The following is a 16,482-nucleotide window of genomic DNA, read 5'->3' as shown; positions in this document are numbered from 1 at the left end:
GGCAACTTTACGATGTGTGAACTTCAACTCCCACTGTACTGGCTGGGGAATTCTGGTAGTTGAAGTCTACACTTCTTAAAGCAGCCAAGGTTGAGAAACGCTGCCCTAGAGCATAAAACAAGTGGGAAGCTGAAAGGGTAAATAAGAAAGGGTATTAAAAAAAAGCATTGGTGTAAGTTTGGAAGTGATTCACAAATGTTTCTAACAGGTAGCCCTAGACCTATGGCTGCAATTGGGTGCCAGAATTCCCCTTGTTAAATAAGGTGGCCGTTAAGTGAGCTGTACCTGATTTCATTACCTTTTTTGCCATGGATATTGAGCAAATCGCTGCAGTTGTTAAGTGAATCGGGCTTCCCCTAGGATGTTGTAATTATAAATGTATGCTGGTTGTCAAGCACCCAAATTTTGATCGTGTGACTGTGGAGATGCTGCAATTCTCATAAGCATCAGGATAGGTTGTAAGTGACTTTTTTCAGTGCTGTTGTAACTTTGAACAATCACTAAACACATTTTTGTAAGTTGAGGACTATCCGTATTATAAAAAAGATAGAAAGCAATAGCACTTAGACTTATATACCACTTCACAGTGCTTTACAGTCCCCTCTGAGTGATTTATAGAGGCAGCATATTGTCCCCAACTATCTGGATCCTTATTTTATCCACCTTGGAAGAATGGAAGGCTGAGCCAACCTTGAGCCTGGTGAGATTTAATCTGCCAAACTGCTGGCACCCCAGTGATCAGTAGAAGTAGCCTGCAGTACTGCACTTTAACCACTGCGCCACCATTCACTGTGTCATTCACTGTCAATGAAAATTTTGGATTCAATGGAGGTCATAAGTCAAGGACTACTTGTAAACTAGGAGATATTTGGTTTAAGGGCATGCAGATGAACAGGTTAGGCAAATCTAGGTGGGAAAAGCTAGAGAATCGACCTCAGAAGGATGGAAGGCTGAGTCACCCTTGATGATAGGTGGGTAGGCAGATAGATAGATAGATAGATAGATAGATAGATAGATAGATAGATAGATAGATAGATAGATAGATAGATGATAGATAGATAGATGATAGATAGATAGATAGATAGATAGATAGATAGATAGATAGATAGATAGATAGATACAGACAGACAGACAGACAGACAGACAGAGTAAGGTAGAATAGATGGTGACAATGTAGCTTAGATGCAGATACTTAAAAGGGGATTTTAATATTTGTTTTCTTCTGAATAGCTTACTATTTCCACTAAGCAGACTTACTTTTCAGGCTTTGCTGGTACACCAGGATACCTTTCCCCTGAGGTGCTACGAAAAGATCCCTATGGGAAGCCGGTAGATATGTGGGCTTGTGGTAAGCCAGTTATGATTTTTTTTTGGAGGGGGGAGATGGAGATTTGGAAGTGCATACCAGGGGTGGGTTCTGGCTGGTTCGCTCAGGTGTGCGCTTCACATGGTTGGTGCACACATGCACAGTGCAATTAAAATTGTTCTGCGCATGCACAGAACTGAAAAACAAGATGGTGTTGATGATGGCATTGATGGCATTGACAGGGGAACCGGTTTGGGGGCTTGGCAGGCCTGGGTCGCTGCCGGTTGTACCGACCCAGGCCGCCGTACTGGTTCAGCCGTACTGGTTCAAACTGGTAGGAACCCACCACTGGTGCAAACCTATTTAACGCAGACAAGTGTGTTGTCCTTCTGTGTGTTTGTGTATGTGTTTGTATATGCACATGCATGCATACACATATATACAGTATCTATCTATCTATCTATCTATCTATCTATCTATCTATCTATCTATCTATCTATCTATCTATCTATTAATTAGGCTTCCTCTTTTCCATTTTGCTTTCTACTATTATTTTCTATATTCTATCACCATGAACATTTTAGCAACCCGTGAGAGATTGTAGAGAAGCTATGAAAAGAATGCAATAGACATAATCAAGGGAGAGCAGGCCTATCAGCTGACAGCTGATCGCCCAAAGAGCAACTTAATGTCAGAGTCAATTTAATGTCAGGGTTCCAAGTAACATACCCATAGCAAGCAAAACTCTGGGGCAAGTATATTCCTCAAAGAATAAGTTTATTGGATATGTCATATTGGCACAGGCTGGTGAAAACTGACTCTGAATATTCAAGAGGTTTAAAGTAAAAGTTTTTCACTTTCTCAAAACAATTGGTCACATGGTCCAATTAGGATGTTGTCTAATTGCAAGGTGACTCCAGTCCCCTCCTTCCGAGCATCTGTGGGAATGTCCTTGGTTCCCAAGAGCTACAACACCCCAACTATCTCTATTCCCCCCCTCCCTATCCCTCTGCTCCAGTGTGTCAGCACTGCAGTCTCAAAATGGCCTCAGTCAGGCTAGCTGCAGGGTTGACACTTAAGCTATATAGGAAGAAACTTGGAAGAAGTTTTTCAAATCATTCAAAGATAGTTTGCCTTAAGCCACTATAAATGAGGGATGGAAATTCCTCTTACCCTTTCTATTGTTCTGTGTTTATCCCTGACTGTTATTAAAGAACCACCAGTGTGGTGTAGTGGTGAAGAGACTGTGAATTCTAGTCCCACCTTCGCCAACTGGTGGTTGTGGCCTAGTCACTTTTTTCAGCCATAAGAGGAAAGGAGGAAAATCTTTTGCGCACCTGTATTTGAGCCCCTGTGTTCCGAAAAAGAAGGTTCAGTGAAAGAAAATTCTCCTGATCTTTCCTCATCATGCTGCTCTGATTAAAATTAGTGTTCATTGCCTTACATGCTAGGAGATCTTATTATGTATTTCCCATGTATCATCTCCTCCAGTTAATCTTTAGGTGTGTTACTTTTACTCATTAGTTTAATACCATTTGCAGGTGTTATACTCTATATCCTCTTGGTGGGATACCCTCCCTTTTGGGATGAAGATCAACACAGACTCTATCAACAGATCAAAGCTGGTGCCTATGATGTAAGTAATGCCTCAATTTCTCCCTGTTTTTATCATTGATCATTTATTATCCCTAAAAACACAACACAATTAAGTAGTTGAGATTCTGGCATTCTCTTACTTTCCTCCCAACCTCTGAAATTGTTCTGATGATTTTTTTTTCCTTTGTAGAATTTTCTATGTAGTATGACACAGTATTAGTGAATATTCAAGCAATTGTGTAGTCTTGAGTATTTACAGTACGTGCTTTCAAGAGACACAATAATTGATGCATTGATGAATTCTAGTCCCTTTGTAGTTAGAAAGATAGCTGGCTGACCTTATATCAGTCACTTTCAGGCATAAGAAGAAGACAGTAGCAAGTCACTTCTTCAGAATTCTGGAGTAACTTATCCAGGCAGTGTCCAGGACTCAACACTGTTTCAAAGGTGCGCACGCATATGCACACACACACACACACACACCATTTTTTACAGTGGGCCTCAAGCCTGCAACATATTCTACTGTGAGAAACTGGAAGGTGGGATTGTATGGGGCATGAGAGTTGTGTAGTCAAAATAATTTTTTTTCTCAGAAAGTCAAGGTCATTTGCCTTGACACCTGGAGGGGCGTTGCTGGGAAGAATCTCCCTGTGGGATGGTGACTGATTGGGCCATATGATGTGGAGCTGGGGCAAGGGCTTGAACTTTCAACTGGAAATCCTGGAAGCTCTCAGATTTGGGGTTTCCCAGATGTGCCAACATGGCTCTTCTAATAAATTGAAACTTGGAGGAACTTCAAGCCTCGGACTTTTATTTTATGGAGGATGCTATTTGGAACACACACACACAACCACACACACACCACACAAAAAGAGTAGTAGCCACATTTTTTTAAAAAAAAGGATTAGACAAATTAATTAATCTTCCATTAATATTTAAGCAAGCCTTAAATATTAATTACTAAAGAGTGAGCATGGAGGTCTATCTACCCCCCTGTACCATTTGTGGGTTGCCCGAATGGAGATTGTTTACTACTTTGTAACACAACATGCTGAAGTACATAGGACCCTGGTTAAGCTAAATGATCTCTTACATCTTAAAACCAACCTTCCAGAGTTCTAGTTATCCATATATTTCCCATTTTCCCTTTGAGATAAAAGCAAGACAGCCATCTGTTCATGAAGCATTTACTTGGATTCCTTGAGCATAAAATTAGGTGGTCTAAATTGACCCTTCCAGTTTGAGGATTCTATTTTTCTGATCCAAAGTTCTCCAGTTCTGTTAGACTGCAGCTTTCATCATGCCAACCACAGTTAATGGGAGGTGTAGTCCAAAAAGTACCTAGTGATGCTGATGTAAATAAATATTCTCAGTATAGTTTTTCTGCCACCATATTGTGCCCATCCCTGACACATCACTCACTGACCACAGTTAGGTACAGATTCCCACACCTATAATCTGTCTTGATTTTGTTACAAGTTTGTGTATGTAGATCTGGGGCAGAAAAATGTGAAATGAGCCATGAAGAACTGGTGCCACCCCCAAAAGGTTTCCATCCTATTTTCTCACTGCTCAGAATTTTCAAGTCCGTCAATTTCAGCCACAAGAATCATTTTTTTAAAATGATGGGTTTTCCTCCCACCCTGCCTTTTAAACATTGATGCCTGTTGGAATGTATTTCCAAATAGACAGACGTCACTTCTGCAGCATGATTATCAGAGGAGTCCATCATACAAATTGCTTTTCATAAAATAATAGCCTGCTTTCAGAAGGACAACCAGTCTTATAGGCTTCAGCCATGCTGAAATGTACGTGAAGGCTTTCCATAATCAACAGGCAAGAATCAGTGGCATGCAGTGGTCAATTCAAGAGTAGATTATCTTTCCCAATTATTCAGAAGGTTATCTGAACCTATTACAGCTATTCCCTCTCTTCATATCGCATACAATTGAGTTTTCTTTTATCTAGTCTACTCTTGACTCAGGTTTTCTGTGCCTCAGTTCAATACTAATTAACTTGTTTGTTTTCATTAGTGCTGTGCTATAACATTCACTTTGTTTTCAATTGCTCAATTTGTGAGAATGGTAAGAATTTGAAGTGAAGTGATTGGAGGAAATAGCTGTACAAATACTACTTATAAGTTCATGGGAAGAGAGGGAAGATTGCCATTTTGGAGAGAGGGAGGAAAGTCTCATCATCCACCAACCCACGTTAAGACAACCTCAAAGTCTGTACAAAATGATTTATTGCCTAAGAAAGAAGCAAAACAATCCTTGCTTTGTTTTCAAGGAATAAAAATCCCCCCAAAAAAGCCGCACCTCTAGTTCAGCGTGACATGATTCTTATTATATATTTTATTTTATTAAAATGTGGCAAGGTGGCTAAAAGACATATTTATTTACTTGATGTTTTTTCAAAAACCGTTTGATTTGACATGACTACATGTTTTTCAAGTTTCCTTCCCCAGAATGGGATACGGTGACCCCAGAAGCGAAAGATCTTATCAACAAAATGCTTACAATCAATCCTGCCAAACGCATCAATGCAACGGAGGCCCTCAAACACCCATGGATCTGTGTAAGCAATATTTACTTCATTAATTGTGTTTTGCCCAGATGTCATGTGGCTGGGGTCAAAATGTAAGGTTGGGTATTTGGTTATTCATACACATCCACATTCTCTTAATCCATGTTACTATTTTGTAGCCTATTGATTTCTTTCTATAAAATCTTACCTCAGAATTGTAATTTACCCTCAGACACATAGAATTTATACCACAGTGGTAGAAGTGATTGGACAAACATTTGTCTGAATTGGTTTAAGACAGGAGTGGGTTCCTGCCGGCATTACTACCAGTTTGGTGCCCGGAAAATTTTACGACCGCTTCATTCACGCGCACGCCAGACACACACTCTGCACGTGTGCACATTTGCACTTAAAAGGATCTGCCCATGCGCACACCATTAAAAAAGGGAAAAAAATACATTTTTTCAATGAAGATTGTTTTGCGCATGTGCAGAAAAGAAAATAAAGATGGCGGCATCCAGGATAGAACGGTACGGTCACATGTCCACCTGAGTTACTACGTATTCGGCCGAACCGGTTCGAATAGGTAGGAACCCACCTCTGGTTTAGGATTTCATGTTTGAGCAAGGAGTTGGACTAAAAGACCGCCAAGGTCCCATCCAACTCTTTTATTCTGTTAACGATATTTTCCTTTCTTCTCCAGAGAATTGGTGTTTTGTAGTGCCAATATATGAGGTTTCTCTTAAAGGGTCATGTAAGATAACAGCTATAGCTAATCCTCATTTAGCAACAGCCTCATTTAATGCCCATTCATAATTACAACAGTGATTAAAATATAGTTATGATCAAACATATTTACAACCTAGACATATCTATAAAGCAAAGGAAAGCTGAGCTTGTAAGTATTGTTTAATTTTCACTTAGTGACTGCTTCACCTAACGACCAAGTTGCCAGGTTCAATTGTGGCCACTAAATGGGGCCTACCTGTACTTTTAATTAAGCAACTAAATCAACCCTACAAAGCAGAAGTTATAAAAGCAGGAGCTAAATAATATATGGGACAATAATTAAAGAGAAAAAGAGTTCAGAGATCAAAAAGTCCCTGTTGGTAATCTAATATTTAGCGGCGACACAAATTAAATTGAACTTAAATGGTGGGAAGGAGTACTGTTATTCTGACTGGGGACTCTAGAATTGTCACCGACTTCTGGATGCATCTCCCCCCCCCCAAAAAAAGAGTTATATTAAATAACAGTGTAGATAAAGCTGCATGCATTGAAACATATACTCTCTTCTTGTCTTTCAGCAACGCTCTACTGTTGCTTCTATGATGCACAGACAGGAGACCGTAGATTGTTTGAAGAAGTTCAATGCAAGAAGGAAACTCAAGGTAAGAAGGCAATTTTTATAGATCCTTTTATTTCCTTTATTTATTGTTCATAGCATTTCCAAAAAATATATTCTAATTAATCCACAGTAGTTAATTTTACATGCAGAAGTATCCAGTTTACATGTATGATGGCTTTTATTCTTCTTTGTGCAGATTTTGTATTATCTTGTTGCAGAATTTGCCAGTAGTCCTTTGTTTTAACACTCAGACTAATAAAATAAAGCCAGTTTTCCAATTTGTATGTGTAAATCGTAGCTCTCTATGTCTGGGAGTACAGCATTTTCAAATACTGAAAATAATGTTGCAGATACTGATTGTCTGAGACTTCACTTATTTTGAGCCCTAGAGAAATTTTTCTTTTAATATTCCTTTTCCTCAATCTTCTCTGTGGGGCTGTATGTATGTGTATAAACACACATTGTGCATTGGAAGGGTGGAGGGAAATTTGCATGCATGTGTGAAATTGAAATAAATACAAGCAGGCCTCCCTTTTTAATATGACAATGTAGTGCTTTTTTTTTTCAAAAATACCAAGTATTGTCAGTTTATGTTTTTAATAGGGACTACAACTGACACACACTCTTACCCATATTTGAAAGCAAAACCTCAACAAACATAGGAAGAAAAGTATACAGTTTAGTATGTTTTATATCACTATTTATAAATACTTTATATTAAGAGGACTAGGTTTAGGATTCAATATTGTATTTTGATATTACAAATCATACGGTTTTATTTTCTAAAATATTGGCATTATGTTGGATTTTCAGGGAGCCATTTTAACAACAATGTTGGCTACAAGAAATTTCTCAGGTATGTGCAGTTCACTTCTATGCCTCTGTATTAACTGTTTCTGTCAATTGTTGGGTTAAATTTTCCTTTTAAATGTGTCTGGAAAAATAGTTGGGTACATGATATGAAGGATTTTTCTTCAGTATTCAGACAGTCCTCCTTCTGTATTAGATTACATCCTTGCCATATGCAGTATGTGATGAAAAACTGCTTGTTCAAAATGTATGGTAGTTGGCTGCTAGATTCCTATGCTGAGCGTATATCGAATTTCTTTCATAATCTCTTCATTATGCCAAAATATAATTTGAACAGAAGGCGTCTGGTTGAAACCGTAAAATGCTTCCGATATCTAAGTTTACCTGTATTGTTCTAGATAAGACTTTTCCAGCTAGCATGAGAACTGACACTAGATTAGCAAAAATTGTAATAAGTAATTCTATTATTACAGTAAGTCACATAGTCAGCCAGATGGTTAGATTGGAGTTGGCATTTTTGCCTTACCTATCGAATACCTGATATAGGCAGACATCATTGTTTTATAATGTTAAAGATATTGTCTCAGAATATAAACTGTTTCAAACATCTGGCTGCCTTTTGCAATTGACTTATGGCAATTTTGTCAATGTGAATGATGTTCAAGTGATGCTACAGATTGTTTGGAATTATACCCAAGGGACCTATTATTCTTGGTATTATCTTTCTTTTGCCATAGTCTTTTATCTTTGTTATTTTGTATTATGGTTGGTCTCACAGTTAACCAAAAAAACCGGGATTTCACATTTTTGTCCACCTATCAAGTCCTTTCCAAGGGCATGTAGTATTATTTTTATGGTTTGGTGCACAGTCAGCCACATGTTCAGACTGGATTTGGCATTTTTGTTTCCAAGGCCCTTGGATAAGCAGATGTTTTGTTTGATGGTGTTACAGACAACAGTGTGAAATCATAGCTAACAGTTCTTTATCTGGTGTTGGCCTTCATATACATTGAGTTCCTCCCAAGATAGCAATAGCAATAGCAGTAGACTTATATACCGCTTCATAGGCCTTTCAGGCCTCTCTAAGCAGTTTACAGAGAGTCAGCATATTGCCCCCAACAATCCGGGTCCTCATTTTACCCACCTCGGAAGGATGGAAGGCTGAGTCAACCCTGAGCTGGTGAGATTTGAACCGCTGACCTGCTGATCTAGCAGTAGCCTGCAGTGCTGCATTTAACCACTGCGCCACCTTGGCTCTTAAGATCATTGATCATTGATCAGGGGTGTCAAACTCATCATTGATCAGGGGTGTCAAACTCAAGGCCTGCAGGCTGGATGCGTCACATGCTGGTCACGCCCACACATGGTTTAGCGAAAGGGGAAAAAGTCACGATATATCACGTGACGATGCCGTGACAACATGAGTTTGACACTCCTGTCCTAGATGTTGTATCAGCGTAGCGTATGTGCAGACTCAAACAAGTGGTCAATTTGTTAATGCACAGATTTTCTAAGTGCCATCACGATTGTTTGGTATGGTGCCTAGAGTGCCAATAACAACTGGATCCACCACAGCCTGTTTATGCCATAATCTTTCAACTTTGATTTTCAGATCTTGATATTGGTGATCTTCTCCAATTCTTTGTCTGTTATTCCACTATTCCCTAGTATTGCCACATCAATTATTCACACTTCGTTCTTTTCAACTACAGTTGAACCTGTTTGTGATGAACTAAGAGTTTCATCAGTTTGTATTCAGAAATACCAAAGTATTTTAACTTGCTCATTTTCAACTACTTTTTCAACCTCAATTTTCAATGAATGAATCATTTTGGCAATCATGTTATACATTGTTTTTAAACAAGTAATGGAATCTTCTTGCACAAGCTTCTTCTGCCTCTTTTGCACAATCTGTACTTTTAATCATTTGACAATTTTTCAATTCTGGCTTTGATTATATTACGTTAAATAGCTTGCTATTGAGCAGCCAAAATTAAGCTTCCAGATACCTTTTTTAGTGTTCCAGTTGTAAGCCATTGCCAAGTTTTATCTTTATCCACCATCCCCTTGATCCTTTGTAGAAATTGACCCTGTAATTCTTTTTCTTGCCAGCATTCTTTTCTTGTTTTATTGCATTATTTCAATATTCATGTTTTGTTTCCTGCACATTCAGTAAGTTCCAATTTTTAGCTGGCATCAATGCTTGTTTTTGGCTGTCTTACATCTAATCAGCCAAAGTTTGCTTTTCTTCTTTGACTGATTGTTTTAGTAAACATCTACTTCAATTTCTGTGGGGCAAGTATAATCTTTCAATATCAATATGGGATGTTGTGCATAGTGAATAGTCATTAGCTTTCTTGTTTTTCAGTTCGAACTGCCCGCTTCAGTTTGTGTCTAGTTAATAATTCCAGGGGTGTTTTGTATAATAGTATAGCCCGAGTATTGATAACTTTGATGGCATTTCCACCATTCAATTTTGTCTTTAACACTTTTCTCACCCTAAATCAGGGCTGTCAAACTTGTGTCCCACAGGCCAGATGTGTGACATACTGGCCATGCCCATGCTTGGTTTAGCGAAAGGGGGAAAAGTTGTGATACGTCATGTGATGCCGCTGTGATGATGCAAGTTTGACAGTGGTATCAGAGAATTTGGAGAGAGGATTGGCCTTTCATATCTAGAGGATCCTCATGGTTATAATCTATGGATTTTTTCTATCCACAAAAGTTACAGAACCAAGAAAAATTAAGAATGTACAAAACTCCTAAATTTTAATATTTAAATATATTCCTTAATAATAGAAACTAAGCATTCTCCATAGTGATAGGAAGGAGCAGCCAGGATTGGATGTTGCTGTTGTCTTCTGCCTGGAGACTGATCCTGTCATCTTTTTTTTGGTGACACCCCTCTACTGGAACCTCCCAGTTTTCGGCTCAGTCTACTGGCTGTCAAGACGCAGAAAGTTTTTCGTCGTGCAAAATTTATCCTCTGCTGTTCAGGGATGGTATAGCTTGCCAAGAAATGTTATAACTTTCTTATAAAAGTAGGGAAAGCATGAGCAGAACTTAATGTTCTTCAAGTTCCCTTGTTGCTTTAAATTTAATAATTTCGCAGGAGGAATTTAAACTTGCCATTCAGTTGCCTGTTTTAATGGCCAAAGGAAACTCTGATCTTTCATTCCTTCTTAATATATCAGGAATGTATATTGGACACAGAACAATTTTGTAATGATTCCTGAATAGCTGTTCCAAGGTGGTTTTATGTTTCATATTATGTTGCAATATGAAACTTTTGTGAAATACGTTTTTTTGCTTAACTCTCAATAGAATTGTTGTGCACAATATGCTCCTCTTCCTTTTTTTTCTTTTGGTAATTTTTGTGCATTTCAATGTATTTATAAACATATTTTACTTTCTTTTGGTTCTTAATCAAGAGCCAAATATTTGTGGAATATTTGTTTCTTGTGAGGTAAGCTGCTAAGAAGCTGAAACTCCTAAGAAATGCTTCCTCCAACTCATGTGATGTTGTTGCCTTTTGCATGCTGCTTAGAACAGAACAAAATCTTACAGGAGGTACATCATAATATCATGTTGAATATACCCTCCATTAAATTGTCTAGTGCTTAGGGGACCATGGAAATTCATAGCAGGATGACATGTTTCAAAATCCTAAATATCATTGAGGAGGCAGGCTTCGGAAGCTTTGGGGCACTGTTTGACATGGCTCCCATAACTTCTACTTTCAGCCTCATTTTCTTTCTTTGGGTTGGACTGCTTACCAATCAATAGGGCTTTCAATGTAATAGTCTTTTAATTAAGAAAAATGAACTCAGTGCCAGATAGTTTTTCCCCAATCCCTAGAGTGATTAGGCATATTTAAAAACTGAAATGTGTGAAACATCTGTTTAATTTTAAAATTAAGTTAATTTTAAAAACCCAATAATAAAATGTCTTAGATAAGAAACACAAAAGACAAAAACAAAAACATGAAAATATTAAAACTTATCAATACTCAATTTTTAAAAATCTGAACAATTCTATTTCAGTAAAGAAATATAATTAGTGTTCCTACAATACAATCGAGAAGGGGGCTTGCTTCCACTTCAATGCAATTTGTCCCATAAAGTAGACTTTGCAATGGAGAAAGCAAAATTAAACAATGCTAACAAATACATTTTTGCTGGAACCTGCAATAGGCATCTAATTGTTGCTGGGCAGACTTTTGTACTCCTTCTTCAATTTAAATATTTTGAGTCTAAATTACCACTTATAAAAACAGCATAATCATTTTGTCACAGAAGGAAGATTTTGGAGAGTGCAAAGTCAGTTTTCAAATTGTTTATGCAGATACAATCTTGTATGTTTTTCTTCAGCCATCACGAAAACAGAATTTCTATCCATAAAGTGTTTCTGTTCAGAGCAGAAGATAAGAGTGCCACAGATGGCACTTTGCTCTTATTAAAATAATTGCATTTCTGTTTGGTAGTACTGTATGATATAATTTAGAAACCTATTTGCTCAAAATGGTTTGTTAAATATCCAGCCCCAAATCCATTTATAATTTCAAAAGTTACTTATTTCATATGACAAGTAAAATGATTGCTATATATTTATGTAGCAATGATGATATCTAAAGTGTAAATTTTAGTGTAACAATATTTTAGTTATATTCTTAATATTAATTTTCCATATATCTGTTAATCTTATTCTCATATAAGGTGACAAGGAAGAGTAAGGCATATATTTTCTCTTGGAAAAAAACAAAAAAAAACAGCTAGGTCATTTTATAAAAGCTTATCAAATACATTCATTATTCTTAAGTGTACAACTTTACCTTTAAAAAAAAATCCAAGGACATGTCAAAGGATCATAAGGGTTAACATCTACCATTTTATCTTCTTTGATTCTTTCTGCTTTGTACCTTTTTGGAGGACAAAATATAGAATAGATTTGGAAGGGATTTTGGAGATCTTCTAGTCCAAACCCTATACCACTTCAGACAAATGGCTATCCAACCTCTTCTTCAAAACTTCCAGTGTTGGAGCATTTACAACTTCTGGAGGCAAATTGTTCCACTGATTGATTGTTCTAACTGTCAGGACTAACTGTCTCCTTAGTTCTAAGTTGCTTCTCTCCTTGATTAGTTTAAGCTTGATATAATTTGATACTTCTTCCCATCTTCTTCTTTTTGTCTCTGCTGCTGAGAATTCCTAAATCACAAGATCCAGACCTTGGAATCTTCCCCAAACCATTAGGTAGGAATGAGAGGGGAAAGAAATGAGTTTGTAAAAAAATCTTAATTTGATCAATCCCCTTCATTTTCTTCTGATCCAAGTGGGAAGGGCTGGCCTCATTTAATTCTCTTCCATTGAGTTTCATCTGGGGTAATTTAAAGCAAAACTATGAGAGACAATAAATGCTTTGTACCTCAGTTCTTCACTTGGAAAACTTCAGGAATTTCTTATCTATGACTAGGTTTGTTCTATCACTCATGTATAAGAAATTTATTTCCACATTTTAATATATTTTATCATATACAGTACCTTATAACATAATAATAACCCAATATTTTTATAGATAGAAGAAAGGATTTACAGTAAGAAAAGTTTTTAAATCAAAAATGTAAGGTCATATAAAATTATGACCTATACTTTTCTCCACCTTTGTCTGTTTCTCCTTTTTGTGTACTTTATATATCAAGATGGTGACAGTTCTGAGTAAGAGCTGCATATTACATTATATTTGTTTTCTTTTACCAGCAACCCAAGGGGATTGTACTAGATGCTTGATAAAATCTAATGTAAAATGATTGTGTTAACTGGTAGAAACCGAATCCCCCTCCATATTTTCCAAAAAGTTTTGGTTGACTCATAATTGTTGTTTGCTTAAGAAAGATATCACATTATGTGGAAATGCTTTGCTAAGAGATGGTAAAACGATGAAATGACAAATAATGATAAATGGAATTCACAAAAAGAAAGAAAAATATTTTTCATACTTTTCTTGTTAAATTAGTCAACTGACACTATTTGTTTCCTTCTGATTTATAGCAGCCAAGAGTTTATTGAAGAAACCTGATGGAGTAAAGGTAAGTTACAAATATAAAGGTCAGCTAATGATAGTCTCACTAATTTTTCACTGGCAAATCACCTTCTAAATTCCATGCCTTTACGCACTGATATAACTGGTCCTGTTCTTCATTAAGAAGTCTATATATGTATGCACATACACAAGAACATGCAAAAAAATGTGTGCACACATGTACACCCAAACACAAACAGGGGATGGTATCACCAGTGCCCTGTTGTTTATTTCATAAAGTTAAGAATATAGTTCTCTTTCTTTTAAACAGTAAATTTACAGTTAATAGAATACTTTTTCAAGAGGCCTTTGGGGCAGCAAGAAATATTTACTTATAAGTAGATGAAACAGGGATAAATTATAATTACCTAATTCAAAAGCCATATAACTTGTTTTATTTGTTGAACTTCTTAATGTTTCAGAGTTGCAAATGTTTTGTTTTTTCTTCTGAACTGCTTAGAATCTTAGGAAGGGGCAATGCATAAATCAATGTGTTAATTAATTAATTTACTTTCTAGTCATGTTAGTGATTTATCCCTTTCTACTCATTTTTTGAATAGCATCCATTTTATGATGTTAGCATTGAAAAAATTATCAGAAAGTTGGGCAATCATTGACCTGTTTTCTGTCAGAAGAAATCATTATACCTCGGCAGAAAATAATATATTTTAAGATCTCAGTTATAAATTCAGATTGAGTAAGCAAAATTAATAAGGCATGCAAAATGGCTGTAGCTGTCCTATATGACATAGAATTTCTGAGTCTCTGGCCCTAGAATAGCATACAAGGAGAGATAGTTCCACATATAATGTTTTGGTACATAGAAAATTAGCTTAAGATAAATGAAAAAAAAAAAAACATCCCAAGATTATTAGTATTAAATGAAATGTTTCAGCTGTTATTTGAAGTGTAATTTCTATGGATCTTTCCGTTTATTTGAACATTCTTGGAGTTAAGTTTCTACTCTTGCATTTTTCTTGAATCTGACCTTTGGAGTATATAACTCATTGTATGTTTCCATTGAATTTGTGATATGCATACATTTATATATTTCATGTATAAGCACACTGTTAATCTAAGCCAGCCACTCTGAAACAGCCAAATTCAATAAGATTTATTTCTGGACCCGGCCGGTGCACTTCCCAAGATTAACTGGACCTATTGCAGAATGCTATTTGTGGTACTGAGAATATGTTCTTCTCCTTTTTCCACTAACCCCAATGACTATGTGAGACTTCTCTGTACCCCAAGTCTTATCTTTTTCAGTGGAACAAAATGGCTGCTTCTTTCCCACCATTGGTCAGTTCAGTAGAAATGCCTTGCCTTAATGTATCTGTAATTCTGCATGCCCAATTCAGGTAGTTCAATAATATTTTATTGGAAATCTCTAACAGTCTTGGTTAAAATTGGTATATTTAAACAGATGTGCTGATGATAGTTACTGCCAGCAATTTGCAGCTATTATTCTTGGAGTGGGGATGTAAAGACAAATATTCAGAATTATTTCTCATACCTGTTCTCATAGTAAGGCACCATGAAAGGAGAATTCATTTTTCAGTGCCCATCAAAGAGGAAATTCTATTCATATGCAGAATATTTCTCCCATTTCTGCAAATTGGGCATTTTTAAAACAGGCAGCCAGGCTACAACAGACATGTTGTTCTCCATGCATTGATTCTTTAAATCCAACCAGTCATATTTTCTTCTTTTCCTTTCTCTCTGACTGGTCATATCAGAAAAGGAAGTCCAGTTCGAGTGTTCAAATGATGGTGAGGATCTTTATCTGCCAGACTTTTCATCCTATGAAATGTTCACACTTAGAAATGAAATAGATGTATTTATCATTGAGTTGGTAATGTAACATCAGAAGCTACAAGACTTTTAAAATGCACACTTGTGACTTCTGTATCACTGTGATGTTACATCCTAAATAAATCATTTGCATTTTTTTTACACACTGTGCAAATATTGGCATGAAACTGATGGAATACTGGCCATGACCCTATTCCAGTACAGTAGCATTGTTATTTGAAAGCCTTCATTATTTTTCCTAAAAGCTTGTACTTAAAGCAGGCAGATTTCTGAAAGGTAAAGAAAAAAAGTGGAATTCATTCCAGTAATCTTAGAACCTGGCAGGAATTCGGAGGTGTTAAATTAAACCATCACTGGAACCACCACTCACTGGTGGGTATTATGCAGTATTTGTACCAAATAGCACAGTCTGGTTTCTGTTATCATATACTTATTTTAAATATAATTGAGTGTGATGTATGTTGAATCAGATAATTCAATTGTGTTTATTATATTTATTTTATCAATACAATTACTCTTTTTTAAATAAAAACTGTTGGAAAAGTTAACTTTTTTTTCTTTGTACAATTTTAACGTAGAACACTAGTTTTACTATATGCTTAGAACTGCAAACCTGGATTTATAGATATTTAGTCATAAATACAAGGAGGAAATGAAAAACAAGTTATTAACAAATATTGCAGAGTATCATAAATAGTTAACTCAAAAAAAGTAAAATGATATTGGTGAATAGTAAATGTTGAAATCCATTTGGCTATGCTTGTCTGTTTCCTGGGAGATTTTAAATCTTTGTTAATTTTTTAGGTGATTTAAATATTGTTGTAATATTTAATATTGTGGCACAATAGATTAGAAGTGTGAATCAATCAGTAAATGTTGATTTTCCTGTCAGAATAGTTTCCTTATTTTTCTATTTCTATCATGTCTGTCTTACATATGCAAAAGATGCACTGTATAAATTAAGACAAAAGAAACTATTTCTATCCTACTGATTCATGGGATATCA

At 36.3% G+C, this 16,482-nt stretch overlaps 1 protein-coding gene across 7 annotated transcripts in view; it reads left to right on the top strand.

Annotated features, from left to right (window-relative positions):
- CAMK2D (calcium/calmodulin dependent protein kinase II delta) overlaps positions 1 to 16,482 on the top strand; it is a 140,991-nt gene that overhangs the window by 93,016 nt on the left and 31,493 nt on the right. For all 7 annotated transcript variants that reach the window (XM_032223599.1, XM_032223604.1, XM_032223605.1 and 4 more), the window contains 6 exons: positions 1,265 to 1,348; positions 2,848 to 2,942; positions 5,357 to 5,479; positions 6,736 to 6,819; positions 7,590 to 7,632; positions 13,634 to 13,671. In XM_032223599.1, the coding sequence (XP_032079490.1) occupies positions 1,265 to 1,348; positions 2,848 to 2,942; positions 5,357 to 5,479; positions 6,736 to 6,819; positions 7,590 to 7,632; positions 13,634 to 13,671 (467 nt within the window). The remainder of the gene's footprint in view (positions 1 to 1,264; positions 1,349 to 2,847; positions 2,943 to 5,356; positions 5,480 to 6,735; positions 6,820 to 7,589; positions 7,633 to 13,633; positions 13,672 to 16,482) is intronic.

The sequence above is a fragment of the Thamnophis elegans genome, chromosome 9 (genome assembly GCF_009769535.1).
Source record: "Thamnophis elegans isolate rThaEle1 chromosome 9, rThaEle1.pri, whole genome shotgun sequence".
In the NCBI taxonomy this organism is placed as follows: domain Eukaryota; kingdom Metazoa; phylum Chordata; class Lepidosauria; order Squamata; family Colubridae; genus Thamnophis; species Thamnophis elegans.
This window is presented reverse-complemented; position numbering and strand designations above follow the sequence as displayed.